We start from the raw sequence: 15758 nt of genomic DNA on the forward strand, positions 1-15758 counted from the left end.
CGGGAGGTCAAGGCAGAAGGATTGCTTGAGCCCAGGAGTTTGAGGTTGCTGTGAGTTAGGCTGACGCCACGGCACTCTAGCCCAGGCAACAGAGTGAGACTCTGTCTCAAAAAAAAAAAAGAAAAAAAGAAAAGAAAAAATTAGCTGGGTATAGTGGCACGCACCTGTAGTCCCAGCTACTCGGGAGGCTGAGGCAGGAGAATTGCTTGAGCCTAAGGGTTTGAGGTTGCAATAACCTGTGAGGACACCACTGCACTCTAGCCTGGGCGACAGAGCAAGACTCTATCTCCAAAAAAAAAAGCTTGGCAGTTTCTTACAAAACGAAACATACTATCTAGCAATTGTGCTCCTAGCTATGTATCCAAAGGAGCTGAAAACTTATATCCACACAAAAATCTGTACATGGATGTTTATAGCAGCTTTATTCATAGCTGCCAAAGCCTGGAAGCAATCAAGATGTCCTTCAGTAGGTGAATGGATAAACAAACTGTGGTACATCAATGGAATTTTACTCAGCACTTAACAAGAAATGAGCTAACAAATCATGAAAAATGTCAAAGGAAACTTAAATGCATATAATTAAGTAAAAGAAGCTAATTTGAAAAGGTTATATACGATATGATTCCAATATATGGCATTCTGGAAAAGGCAAAACTATGGAGACAGTAAAAAGATCAGTGGTTGCCAGAAGCTGGAGGGAAGGAAGGATGAATAGGTGGAATACACAGGATTTTTATTGCAGTGAAGCTACTTTGTATAATACTATAATGATGGATATACGTAATCTATCCAAATCCATAGAATGTACAACACAAGAGTGAAACCTAATATAACTATGGACTTTGGGTGATAATAATGTGTCGATGTACATTTATCAATTATAACATATGTACTACTCTGATAGGGGATATTGATATTGTGGGAGGCTATGCATGTGTGGGGATAGAGGGTATATGGGAAATCTCTATTTCTTCTGCCCAATTTTGTAGACCTAATTTTGTGAACCTAGAACTGCTCTAAAAAAATAAAGTCTCTTAAAATTAAAAACAAACAAACAAAACTATCTTGGCAATAATTTCTGCCAAAAGATCCAAGACTGTGAATACTAGGTTAGGGTTCCTCTCTCTTAAAAAAAAAATAAAAGATAAGACTGCCAAATAAAACGTAAGGATAAATTCATATACTTGATTAGTTCACAGTCCCTCACCTGTGATTTTCCCATCTTTATTTTAGAGGTGAAACAATGTATTTCTACAGTGTAGGGAGCTATTCTCTCCTGAAGAGACCATTAACTCAGGTATCAGAAGCAGGCTGTGTCTACCAGTATTACCAGTTGTGATCGAATGAGCACAAGGCCCACCAAACAATTTCAACACAGCTAGCCCTTAGTCCTCCAGGTGGCTTTGGGAGTTGGCAAGGAGAACCACCCCTCCTCCCCATGAAAACCACCTTCATGCAAGGCAAATATTTTTAAACTGACTGATTCTGATCTAAAGGTTTTTCTCTGTCAAATCTCTGGCTGCCTTGTTCCCACCAGGAAAGAACAAATTGATACAACCCTTGCTTTGATCAAAGATTATTCAATTGGCTTGGTCATCTTAGACCAAAAAATGGGCCCTTTCTACCTAAGCTGCAATGAACCAAATAACTGCTATCTGTTAATTAAAAATATATCATGGGTAGCAACCTCAACATTTAGCTAAAGGCTGAAATCTTGATTAGGAAAAAGATGAAAAAAAGGAGAAACACTTTTTAAAGTAAAAGATATGCATAGGGTCTTTACTGCTTAGAGATAAAATCAAGCAGCAAATGCTTTCACTATCACACATCTGCTAAAATTAACTATCTTGAGAGACAATATGTATCCTCATCAAGAGTATGGACTCTTAGGCTGGACCTGGTGGCTCACACCTGTAATCCTAGCACTCTGGGAGGCTAAAGCAGGAGGGTCGCTTGAGCCTAGGAGTGTGAGGTTTCAGTGAGCTACTCTGATGCCACTGCACTCTAGCCGGGGAAACAGAGCAAGACTGTATCCAAAAAAAAAAAAGAACCCAGATTGTCTGAATGTGAAACTTGCAACCTGGTGGTCCCCTGCTGTTGGGAGGTGACCATATTGATGGCAAAATTAGTGTAGACACCTGATCAGCATAGGGCACTACAATCCAGAACTCCTGGAGTCAAGCAACCCTCCCACCTCAGCCTCCCAAGTAGCTGGGACTACCGGCAGGTGCCATTGTGCCATGCTTACTATGAATCTTTAATCCTGCGTTAATCCTATGTAAATTAGTTAACTGTGCCTCACTCAGTTTCTTCATCTATAAAATGGAGCACATTCTATTCATTTTTTTTTCTTTTTTTTTTTTTTTTAATTTTACAGAATCAAAGAGTCTAATACATTCTATTCATAGTTTGCTGTGAGATTGTAAAGTAGTTACTACAGTACTTGACACATGGTAAGAACTATATACATGTTAGCTATTACTGTTATCCCATACCCATCCCTAAATAGTCCATTCAAAAACAATATAATTGATGAGAAGGGAGGGAGTAAAAAAAAGCAATATAATTTACCAGATCAACTCCAAGAATATGAAGTTGTTTTTTTTTTTTTTTTGAGAGTCTCACTCTGTTGCCCGGGCTAGAGTGTCATGGCGTCAGCCTAGCTCACAGCAACCTCAAACTCCTGGGCTCAAGCAATCCTCCTGCCTCAGCCTCCCAAGTAGCTGGGACTACAGGCATGCACCAGCTAATTTTTTTCTATATATATTTATAGTTGTCCAGCTAATTTCTTTCTATTTTTAGTAGAGACGGGCTCTCGCCCTTGCTCAGGCTGGTCTTGAACTCCTGACCTCAAGCAATCCTCCTACCTCAGCCTCCCAGAGTGCTAGGATTACAGGCGTGAGGCATTGCACCCGGCCCAAGAATATGAAGGTTTTTAAAAAGAATCCTCACATTAAAACTGCAAATGGGATTAAATACTGTAATATTCAAGTTGTTCATAAAACTAACCAAGGTCAGAAGAAAAATGCAGTGTTAATTGTCAAATACTAAGTTTTATAACCACAATACATTTAAGGAAGAAAAGAGAAAATGAAATTGGCAGTCTAAAAATAAATCATTCAATGAAATCTGAAATAAACCTTTCTCCTTCCCACAGTACCTTTGATAAGTCGATACCACTGTTTGCAGACAAGGGCTGCAGTTTTGTGTTCCTGGTATGGTGAGAGAAAGGACAGGATATACTCCAAAACCTCTTCTGGCAGCTCTGACATGGACCTATTATGTCTAGTCTCCTCAACCTCCAATACTGGACGGGGCTCCTCATCTTGCTCCATTGTCCCTTCCAGCACAGTTTCTTCTTGGTCAACAGCCATGAAACTGTCATCTTCACTGTCCGAGGAACTGGCCATGACATTCCACTCGACAGCTACAGTAGGTAAGAAACAAACATCAGTATTCAACTGGAAGAAGCTTGGAAACATTCAGGCATGTGTATCCAAGCTGTTCATAATTTCTTTTCTACCCTCAGTATGAAATCTGCTCTTCAGCACTTTCTCACACTAGTTGAGTACGATCTTAATTTGACAGGTACAAGCTCAAATATCCACCCCATTCCCACAGCCTTCCTTTTTTTTTTTTTTTTTTTTTGAGACAGAGTCTCACTCTGTTACCCAGACTAGAGTGCCGTGGCGTCAAGCTCACAGCAACCTTCAAACTCTTGGGCTTAAGCAATCCTTCTGCCTCAGCCTCCCGAGTAGCTGGGACTACAGGCATGTGCCACCATGCCTGGCTAAGTTTTTTCTATATATATTTTTAGCTGTCCAGATCATTTCTTTCTATTTTTAGTAGAGACGGGGTCTCCCTCTTGTTCAGGCTGGTCTCCAACTCCTGACCTCAAGTGATCCTCCCACCCAGACCTCCCAGAGTGCTAGGATTACAGGCATGAGCCACTGCACCTGGCCTAAAGCCTTCTGATTATATTTTTTATCTCCACTGAAAACCAGAATGGTAACTAAGTTTTGTTTTGTTTTATTTTATTTTATTTTTGAGACAGAGTCTCACTCTATCACCTGGGCTAGAATACCATGGCGTCAGCCTAGCTTACAGCAACCTCAAACTCCTGGGCTCAAGCAATCCTCCTGCCTCAGCCTCCCGAGTAGCTGGGACTACAGGCATGCGCCACCATGCCCAGCTAATATTTTTTATATATGTTTTTAGTTTTCCAGCTAATTTCTTTCTATTTTTTTAGTAGAGACGGGGTCTCGCTCTTGCTCAGGCTGGTCTCGAACTCCTGAGCTCAAATGATTCGACTACCTCAGCCTCCCAGAGTGCTAGGATTACAGGAGTGAGTGGTCGCTCCCAGCCTGGTAATTACGTTTTAGCATAACCATAAAACCGGAAAGTTTGTTCTTCAACAATTCCTCTAACTCAAGGATCTGAGTGACAGATAGCAAAGGGAATAGCAATTAGCCTTCTTGGCCAGTAACAATGATCCAAGACCTCAAACTTCAAAGGAAAAACTAACTCTGAGTCCTGCAAAGAGTAATAAGAACATTCTGAGGATATGGGTTAAGAAATAACAGTTTTTCTAAGCTTTTACATGATTCACTTAAGAGGATAATAAATGTTCTAATAGGCTTAACCAGCTACAAGGCAATGTTCATGATAGAAAACATCATAACAGATCCAGGTAGTAAAAAACTGGAAACAACCTCAATGTTCATCAACAACAGAACAGATAAAACTGTGGTACATTCACACAATGAAATATTATACAGCAAAGAACAACAGACACACACATATGGCTAAATCTCTCAAATATAATGTTGAGCTAAAGAAGACAGAAGAGTACATACTATATGATTATACTTATATCGAGTTCAAAACCAGGCAAAATTAATTTATGCTGCTATAAGTGAGGATGAGAGTTGTGGGGTACTGCTAAAGAGCTGTTTCCTGACTGGGTATTGGTTACACAGATGTGAAGAATTCAAATGAGCTGAATATTTATGCACTTCTCTAAATAAGCCATTTGCTTCTAGTGGACATAGTATAGATAATTTTTTATTTCTTCTTTGTGCTTACCTGTATTCCCTAAATTTTCTAGAAAGAGCATAACATGTTAAAACATACACACAAAGGCAGACAATTCATTTACACCACTTCCATGACATTACATGCAAAGCCTGAGGTAAAAATAGTAAAATGAAGGAAATAGGATGATTTATGTAAGAACTGTGTCACAGGTTAGATTCTCCAGGAAGCAGATGCTAAATAGAATTTGGAATGTAATGGGAATTAACTTCTGTGAGAAGCGTAAAGGAAGCCGGATTGAGTGGAAGGAGCCATCAGACTTCAACGCAGACCTGACAAAGCCTGTCCAACAGAGAGCTCAGGAGCAAAGGAGCCAGTTAGAGGAATCTAGTGTTGGGAGGGAAGGGCAAGGCTCTTATGTCACTCTTTTGCTCTGCCATTAGCTGGGGGCCACTCCGAGAAGAGTATGACCTTGGCTCCAAAGCTGAGGAAGGCCCTGAAGGAGCTAACAGCTTGAACTATACTCCTTACAGATGGGCAGTTATGTCCTTTCTTGAAGGGACATTTGAGTTAATTTCATTACTTTTAATACATTTATTCCCCCTTGCTCCATACACATCTACCCAGACTATTCACTATGCCACCCCACCTTATAAATTTCTAGCATTCCCTTTATCATTGATGAAAAGACAAATAAGAAATAATAGGAAGAAGAAGAGTGATCTTGAAATATACTTTGGGGCTTTGAGAAAGATCTGAAATGTTCCAAAAAGTGAAGGCAAGGGGAGAGCAGAGAACAGAAACCTCCTACCTCATCTCTACCACTCTAGTAATTTATATACTAATTATGTACAACACCTTTAGAAAAACTGGAAGATGGCCGGGCGCGGTGGCTCACGCCTGTAATCCTAGCACTCTGGGAGGCCGAGGCGGGTGGATCGCTCAAGGTCAGGAGTTCGAGACGAGCCTGAGCAAGAGTGAGACCCCGTCTCTACTAAAAATAAAAAGAAATTATCTGGCCAACTAAAATACATATAGAAAAAATTAGCCGGGCATGGTGGCGCATGCCTGTAGTCCCAGCTACTCGGGAGGCTGAGGCAGGAGGATCGCTTAAGCCCAGGAGTTTGAGGTTGCTGTGAGCTAGGCTGACGCCACGGCACTCACTCTAGCCCGGGCAACAAAGCGAGACTCTGTCTCAAAAAAAAAAAAAAAAAAAAGAAAAGAAAAACTGGAAGAATGATGACATTAAGAAAAATGGAAACATGAAGCAAAACTCACACTGCTTTCAAGATAGTTTATCTACCAAATTAGCTTAAAGTTCACAATACTGTGTCCTAGCAAAGTGCCTGCTAAAATCTTAGTGATCATCAGCAACTGGTGGCTACTAGAAAGTAGTAGAGTGGCCTAAATCCTCCTTGTGGTGTCGGGGGAGAAGCAAGACAGTGGGAGGGCAGCAATTACCTCCATTCCCTCAAAGAGAAGAATATTATAATGGGTTTGCTGAACACTGTATTAGATAAAGGATCCTAGGTAGTCAGGCCTCTTTCTACCACTTTAGGTGAGCTATTTTTCAACATGTTCAACTTGTTAGAGGAAGGGCTTTCAATATTTCCGGCCCTAACTCCTATCCTAAAAAGCACAGAGTACAGTCCTGTAAAATATAAAGTAAAAATAGAAATAGTTTTCCGGCAAAAAAAAAAAAAAAAAAAAATCAAAGGATGCTTTTTATTACTGGAAAAAATATCATTTCCCATATTCCTTCTTATTCGTTCCCTTGCATATTATCACTTCCCACTGGCTATCTTCCCTAACTTACTTTCTCATATATATATATTTATATATTCAGATATATTTTATATATATTATTTATATATCTTTTCTTTTTCTTTCGAGACAGGGTCTTGTTACAACATTACCCAGGCTGGCCCTGAACTCCTGAGTTCAAGCAATCCTCCCACCTTAGCCTCTAGGGTAGCTGGAATTATAGATGTATGCTGCACTCAGCAACTTTCTTTTGTAACCCCTACTCAGCTCTAAAATTCACCAAGGAAAAAGAGTCCAAAGAAAGGGATTCTTTCAGTTTGCCTGCATCATTCACATTTAAATTAAATATAGCATCTCAAATACAGTTGCTACCTTGTACATTTTGACAGACTGTGAGCCTAAGGTCTATTTCAGAAAAAAGTGAGTCAATGGAGACTGCAGAAATTCATTTATACTACTATTTTATTCCCAAGCAAAATAACTTTGTTTCACTCAATAAAACTTACTCCCTTTCCAAATCTTCTCAAAGTACAATTAACACACCTAATTTTCACCATTCAACCATTTCACTGTCCACAAAAACATCAAGCCCCATACCCCTGAAGGACATGTTTGCTAACCTGGCCCTGGGCACAGATACCAAGAACAGACAGGGTGAGCACAGATGTAATTCCTCAGCAATTACACGCCCAACATCAATCTGCTCAGTCCTTCATTTTCATTTCCATGATTAGGTAATGAAATCATCACTTACACTCCCCAAGGATGTGGAGGCATTTTGAAACTCTGAGGTTTTCTTGCTTTCATGCCAAAAGAAGCCCTACAAAACATTTCACATGTAAGTGTATTAACTCGATGAATGTGATTTTCATGAAACTGTTTAAAACAAACATTCTTCACCCTTCACATATCTGTGTTCAGCTTTCTTGGTTTCCCCAAAGTGATGGGTCTTTGGGAGAAACCACAAACTGAAGTCAACATACTGGAAACCAAGCTCCCTGAGGGCAGGGACCATTGGCCCACATCTTTGCCTTCCTAGCACTAGGCATTCCAATGAGTGCAAGGTTTACTGACTTGGAATACCTTTGTGTCAATCTTTCATTATTTTATAATAGAAATTACATCATTAGCACATTCAGGAAATATCAGACCCTACCTTACATGTCATTGAATGCTGTCAAGATATTTTATTGGTGGTAATGAACATACTTCTCTGGTTCTTTGAATTCTGACCTTTCTTTTTTTTTTTTTTCTGAGACAGAGTCTCACTCTGTCACCCTGGGTAGAGTACAGTGGCGTCATCATAGCACACTGCATCCTCAAACTCCTGGGCTCAAGTAATCCTCCTGCCTTAGCTTCCTGAGTAGCTGAGACTACAGGTGCGTACCACCACACCTGGCTAACTTTTTCTATTTTTTGTATAGACAGGGTCTTGCTTTTGCTTAGGCTGGTCTTGAACTCCTGACCTCAAGTGATCCTCCTGCCTCAGCCTCCCAGAGTGCTAGGACTACAGGCATGAGCCACTCCCCCTCGCCCACTATTTAATATTTTATCTACATTAACAAAGCTCATCATCCGGAGACTCCTTAGTTACTGACAGTCGATGTTTTGACAAAAAAGTCTAGAGATAGAATAATTTGGCATAACTACTATTGCTATTAGCAAACCGTGAGCTATTTTGACAAGCAAATTCAGAGAGCTGTTTCTATAAAGCATTCCAAATATAATAACACATATCAGCTGCAGTTTAAAAGAAAGTGGTTAACTCAGAATGTTATCCAATTAAGATTCCCTTCAATGAAATAGAAAAATAAAGTATTCCCCAAAACTACCCATCAGCATACTTTCTTACTATTCTTTACAATGGCTGATATTAAATGGAAGCACCTTATGACAAAGTAATAGTGGAAATGGACCAGTTCTCAGGGCCATTCTCCATACCCATATGTAACAAAGGATTTGTTATTACTAAATATAGTCAAGAAAAATGTACTGGTTTCAATCATCAATGAAGATACTCTAGGTTCTGAAAGTTCCATATGGAGAACCATACATTCTAGGTCCAGCAAAATGTTTCATTTAACAGAAAAAGTATAATGGAAGTTTAATTCTATCTATTTATTTATTTATTTAGAGACAGGGTTCTTGCTCTGTTGCCCGAGCTAGAGTGCAGTGGCATCAGCCTAGCTCACTGCAATCTCATACTCCTGGGCTCAAGTGATCCTTCCACCTCAGCTTCCTAAGTAGCTGGACTACAGGCACACGCCACCGTGCCCAGCTAATTTTTCTATTTTTTATAGAGATGGGGTCTCGCTCTTGTTCAGGCTGTGAATTGTTAGACTTTAAAGAAAAGATGGTAATAATGCACTAAGTACAGAATTCTGATTGTAATAATAATTTAACATATAACAGTAATTTTAAACAGAAGGCTTCATTGTGAAATATAGTATAAATCAGAAGGGAAGTTAGAGGAGGGAAAAAGGTACATTTTTCTAGGCTAGTAAGTGCCATGAGTTTTTTTTTCCTCTCAAAAACAATTATCAGAAAAAAGCAAGAAAAATGCAAAAGGCAAGAAAATTAAAAAAAATTGCAAAATCATTATAGTGTAACAGTGGTAACCTGAATTAACTCAAAATTGACTGCATCAGGTTACAGAAATGCTCAGTTAAAGCACACCTTATCTCTCCCTCTATGCACTTATAATATCACCTGTCTGCATACTAGCAATTACTATTCTGCAGTTGTTTGCTTGCCTTGCCCTCTCCTCCCATTAGGGCACAACAGAAAATAATTCTACTTTCTACATCCACTACCTGCTACACAATATAAGCACTCGGCAAAAGCTTGCTGAATGAATAAATAAGCACAGCTTTATGAATTCATTTTAGAGACAATAACAAAACTCAAATCTTACCCCCTACCCCAGGTTCCCAATGTGGTCTTTATTCACTATTTTTGATGACTATAAATAAGTGTTTCCACTATGGAAAAGAAAGTTAGCACAGTACATTTTCATGACTAGGGAATGGATTTTCTGAAGTCCTCTCTTCAATAGGGCAAAAACTTAGAAAACAAAACCAACCTGAATGTTGGAATTCAGTTCTTTATATAAAGTCCCTTGTAAAAACAAAACAGAATAAAACCGAAAAGGAAGGGCAGGGCAAAATTTAAAAAAAGAAGAAAGAAAGGAAAAGGAAATAAAATAAGACGATTCATTGCTTCTCCTCAGCTTCCTCCTTGGTCTCCTTCACCGAGAGAGCTTCTAGCTTTTCAGCCGCTTTTTCGGCATTATCGTTTTTGCCCGATTCTTTCTCTTGTCTCTCTTCAATCTCTTTCCTGCATTCTTCAAACTTTGTTTTGACTTTCTGTGCATTCTCAGCATTTAGGAAGCGGATGGCCAGCAGCTCCGGCTTGGGGCACTAGTCCGCAAAGCCAGCGGGGGTGTCCCAGACCCAGGCACGGTCGCTGTCTGCATTGGGCTTCAGCTCCATCATCGGCGTGATGTAGCGGCTGGCGCAGATCTTCAGAGTCTTGTCCCGTCTCATGAGGAGGCGGATGGTCCCTTTCTCCTTGTGCTTCAGGAGCTTGACGTCGCCAGTGCCTCGTTCCTTCCACTCTGGAAGATCACTCTCTGACGCAAATCGGAACAGCTTTGCCCGCATTTTAGAAAGCTCCTCTTCATCTTCCTCCAGGGTTTTAATTTCTTGCTCAGGAAGATAAACTATGGGCTCAAACTGGGGGTCATGGTTGGACTCATGTGCGTTCTCAGTGGAGGTATTGTGGTCCTCACGCGTGTAGTTGGTGGCCACCATGGGGGCGCGGCGGCGGCTAGTTGGTAGCCGTTGGCTCCGCGGCCTCTCGCGGCTTCTCCTAGCTCCTTCCCCCCGCGTCTGGCGCCGGCGCCTCCAGCCCACCCGCTCTTCCCTCCGCCCCGCCAAAACGCAAATCTTAATTCCCAGATATTCTGATGAAACAAACAGAAATTTCATATAAAAAAATAATAAAATCAGAGTTTAGATGGCCACAGACTTACATGAAGCTACGCAAAGGGAGGAGAAAAATGAGGCATGAAGAAATAGAAATTTTTATTCTTAAATTAAAAAAGAAAATGTACAATATCTAAGCAAATTATTATTTTTAAGATGTTTGGATTTTTCTGCCTTTACATGCCCTCACTCTGACAAACCAGGAGGGATGTGTAAAAACCACTGCATGTCAGGGTTTTCTTAGCCTTTTGGGAAAAGGCTTTATCACAACAGTTCCCAGACTTCTGAATTTCACAGATCAGCATTTTTATTTTTATTTTTGGTGGGAAGGAATTGACATGGGGTTGACAACTTTTTATTTTTCCAAATAAGGAAAAAAACAAAAACAAAAGAAACCACACACACCAGGAAAAAAATCCTACCATCTAATATCATCATAGTTTCATAAAAGGAAATTTAAAAACCTGAACAAGTTGGAAGATCATAATCTCTAAGAAAGGAAACCTTACACGCGCGCGCACACACACACCCTAAAGACAACATGAACATGAATCAGTATTTTGAGGAATCATTCTTATGTCATATTATATTTTAGTATTTACTTGCTTTATTAAAAAATGGACAATTAGGCCGGGCGCGGTGGCTCACGCCTGTAATCCTAGCACTCTGGGAGGCCGAGACGGGTGGATCGCTCGAGGTCAGGAGTTCGAGACCAGCCTGAGCAAGAGCGAGACCCCGTCTCTACTAAAAATAGAAAGAAATTATATGGACAACTAAAATATATATATATACAAAAAATTAGCCGGGCATGGTGGCGCATGTCTGTAGTCCCAGCTACTCGGGAGGCTGAGACAGGAGGATCGCTTAAGCCCAGGAGTTTGAGGTTGCTGTGAGCTGGGCTGACGCCACGGCACTCACTCTAGCCCGGGCAACAGAGTGAGACTCTGTCTCAAATTTTTTTAAATAATTTTTTATAAAATAAAAAAAAAAAAAAATGGACAATTAAAACAAGATGTGTAGAGTCTGAATTTTATTTTTAACAACTGTGTATGTATATTTAAGGCTAACTTAAATTAAAACTATCTGGCTGGGCGCAGTGGCTCACACCTGTAATCCTAGTACTCTCGGAGGCCGAGGTGGATGGATCGTTTGAGCTCAGGAGTTTGAGACTAGCCTGAGCAAGAGTGAGACCCCCATCTCCACTAAAAATACAAAGAAAATTAGCTGGACAACTAAATATATAGAAAAAATCAGCTGGGCATGGTGGCACATGCTTGTAGTCCCAGCTACTCAGGAGGCTGAGGCAGAAGGATTGCTTGAGCCCAGGAGTTTGAGGTTGCTGTGAGCTCAGCTGATGCCACTGCACTCTAGCCTGGGCAACAGAGAGACTCATTTATCAATGAATGAATGAATAAATAAATAAAAACTATCTGTTTCCAGTTATGCTGGGAAACCATTTCCTAACACTAGAAAAATATTTAGAGATGATGATGGCTACTAGCAAAAGTGTGTGAAAGATGAATGCAACCTGATCTTTTTTTTTTTTTTTAGAAATAGCTTAATTGCTCTTTTCCTCAGGTGGCTAGTCAAATTTATGTTTTACTCATGTGTTTCCTCCACTAAATTCTTAAGGTCTATATTTTTAACAAGATTTACCTGTAATACCTTTTTTTCTTTTATCTTTTAAGCTGAAATTAATTCTATCAGTCAAACTTTATAACTGTTATTGGGGATATTACTATCAAACCATAGGGTTACATAACTTTCCACAGAAACTAAAGGTATTGTTTTCTTTTTGAGACAGAGTCTCGCTCTGTTGGCCCTGGGTAGAGTGCAGTGGCATCATCACAGCTCACTGCAACCTCAAACTGGCTCCAGCGATCCTCCTGCCTCAGCCTCCCCAGTATCTGGAACTGCTGGAACTACAGGTATGTGCCACCACACCCAGCTAATTTTTCTATTTTTAGTAGAGACAGGGTGTCCCTCTTGCTCACACTGGTCTGGAACTCCTGAGCTCAAGCAATCCTCCCATCTTGGCCTCCCAAAGCGCTAGGATTACAAGCATGAGCCACCTTGCCCAGCCCAGAAACCAAAGTTTTAAATATCAGTTTCTCAAGCAATGTGCTACTTAAAAAAAAAAAAAAAAAAAGAGAACGAGTCTGAACCTCATTGCAAAATTACATAAGTTAGAAAACTCTTCAAGATGCAAAGGAGTCCCTGAAATAAGGAAAACAAGTGTTCTCTGGGTTAAAAATGGCTAAAATAATCACCACTTCATGGCTTCAGTTTAAGAAGGTCTAACATCTTTCTGGTTTACTCATCCAATGCAGATCGGTTTCAATAGAAGGAATTTTTAAAAATTTAATGTATTTTACTTTGCATAATCAGTTCTGTATCCTGAAATGCTTTTCTCATAATTAAAGAAATTAAAGGCAATTCTACTTTGATCTACATTTTTTTCTAAATATATCTACATATCTTATACAAGTGTTTTTGCTATTACTCAGGCAGAATCCATACACAAGAAGAAAAATTTGAAAAACCACTGGATTTGACAATGCTTATCAATTTAAAATGTGCAAATCCTTTGACTCAGTGAGGTAATTTTCAGGTATCTTTCCAACACAAACATTCATTAATGTGATAAAAAATGTATGTGCAAGTGGAGGTTTGTTGCATCTTCTTTTAATGACAAAAACTTGCAAAACTTAAATGTCCATTAATAAGAGAATAATGGTAGATAAATTAAGCTATACCCAAACTACAGAACTTAAAGGATTAGTTTTTTAAAATGTGGGTATTTCAGCATATATTGACATGAAAAGATCTCCAAGACAAAGTATTATGCAAAAAATGCAAAATAATATTAATATAATCCCATTTGTGTTGAAAAATAAACCAAAATTATATTCCACATATATATAAAAAGAATTAAAAATTACCTTGAAAGACATATAAAATTTAAGAACATCATCTCTGAGAAGAAAAAGAAGGCTTTGCCTTTTTTAAATTAATTTTTAACAGTCAAATAGATCATACATACAGAACTCTACAGAGGTATAGGTGCTATGGAAGACAGCACCCGAAAGAACTGAAAGCAGGGACTCAAACAGATATTTGTACACTCATGTTTACAGCAGCATTATTCACAATAGCCAAATGATGGAAACAACCCAAATGTCCACTGATGGATGAATAAACAAAATGTGGAATATACATAGATTGGAACATACAATGGAATTATTCAGCCTTAAAAGGAATGAAATTCTGATATGTACAACATGAGTGAAACGAAATTTATTACGTTAAGCGAAATGAGCTAGACACAAAAGGACAAATATTGTATGATTCCACTTATATGAGGAACCTAGAGTAGTCAAATTCATAGAGACAGAAAGTAGAATGGTGGTTGCTGGGGTCTTGAGTGGAGGGAGTGGGAAGTTAGTGTTTAATGAATACACAGTTTCAGTTAGGAAAGGTGAAAAAGTTCTAGGCCAGTGCAGTGGCTCACCCCTGTAATCCTAGCACTCTGGGAGGCCAAGGTGGGAGTATTGCTTGAGCTCAGGAGTTGGAGACCAGACTCAGCGAGACCAGCCTGAGCAAGAGCCAGACCCCGTCTCCGCTAAAAATAGAAAAATTAGCAGGGCATTGCAGGGCCCCTGTAGTCCCAGCTACTCCAGAGGCTGAGGTAGGAGGATGGCTTGAGCCCAAGAGTTTGAAGTTGCAGTGAGCTACGATGATGCCACTGCACTCTAGCCAGGGTGACAGAGAGAGACTCTGTCTCAAAAAAAAAAAAAAAGTTCTGGAATGGATGGTGGTGATGGCTGCACAATGTGAATGTCAATGCCACTAAACCATACATTTAAAAACAATTAAAATGGGAAATTTTATGTTATGCATATTTTTTTCCGTTTTGTTCTAGACTACTTGCAGTCTGATGCATATTTTTTTAAAACTGCATAGAACATAGATATATAGTTTTAAAAATGTAAAATAAACCCTTGTGTACCCAGATCCAAGTTAGAAAAACAAAAACATCACCAGGACCGTTAAAAGGCCTTTTTATATGACCCCCCCCTTCCTCATTATCATACACCTCTGACCCAACCAGAAGTAATCACTAGGCTATTTTGTTTTATCACTCCCTTACTTTTCTTTATAGTCTTACCATAAAAGGATATCACATAAGAATATATCCCGAAGCGATATACTGTGTCGTTGTCAGATGTAGTGAGAGCTCACTTCCACTGCACTGTAAAATATCACTGCATGAATATGCGGCAATTTATCCACTCTATTGTTGATGGAAATCAACTGTCTCCAGTGTTTTGCTCTTCTAAAATGGTGAGTATTTTTTAGTTTCTCTAGAGCAGTAGCTTTCAACCTTTGCACCACAATAAAATAAATTCTGTATCACAACCGGTCCCTGTACACATACACACATAACAATATGTAAGTGGGAATAAGTTTCTCAAGATAATATCCTTACAGTGAGGTACACTGATACTTTCTATTTTAATTAACACTGCCATTAAATTGGCTTTATTCTTACTAATGGGTTGCAAGCTACGGGTTCAAAAACTATTTTCTAGCATACATACCTAGGAGTGAAACTGTTGAGATGTAGAGTCTAGGCCTGTACATCTTTACTAGGTAATGTCAAACTGTCTTCCAAAGTGATTGTTCCAATTTACACTCCCACTTGCAACACAGGCAGCAAATGATATTAATTTGAATTTAAATAATTTAAAATCATAAATGGGTATTAAAGTTCATCAAATGTTTTGTTGCAATTATTAAGATAACATATGGGGTTTTTTTAGTCTGTTGGTGAGGTGTGAAAATGAGCTACCACAGCTGGGCATGGTGGCTTACACCTGTAAACCCAGTACTTTGGGAGGCCAAGGCCTCTAAGAGGATAGCTTGAGGTCAGAAATTTGAGACCAGCCTCAGTAACATAGCAAGACCCCATCT

At 39.4% G+C, this 15758-nt stretch overlaps 1 protein-coding gene and 1 pseudogene across 2 annotated transcripts in view; both read right to left on the bottom strand.

Moving 5' to 3' along the window:
* FBXO42 (F-box protein 42) overlaps positions 1–15758 on the bottom strand; it is an 88587-nt gene that overhangs the window by 52189 nt on the left and 20640 nt on the right. For both annotated transcript variants that reach the window (XM_069479395.1, XM_069479396.1), the window contains exon 2: positions 3161–3427. In XM_069479395.1, coding sequence (XP_069335496.1) covers positions 3161–3410 — 250 coding nt within the window. In that variant the 5' untranslated portion in view covers positions 3411–3427. The remainder of the gene's footprint in view (positions 1–3160; positions 3428–15758) is intronic.
* Positions 10011–10499, bottom strand: LOC138389180 (ran-specific GTPase-activating protein pseudogene; annotated as a pseudogene).

The sequence above is a fragment of the Eulemur rufifrons genome, chromosome 8 (genome assembly GCF_041146395.1).
Source record: "Eulemur rufifrons isolate Redbay chromosome 8, OSU_ERuf_1, whole genome shotgun sequence".
Taxonomy (NCBI): domain Eukaryota; kingdom Metazoa; phylum Chordata; class Mammalia; order Primates; family Lemuridae; genus Eulemur; species Eulemur rufifrons.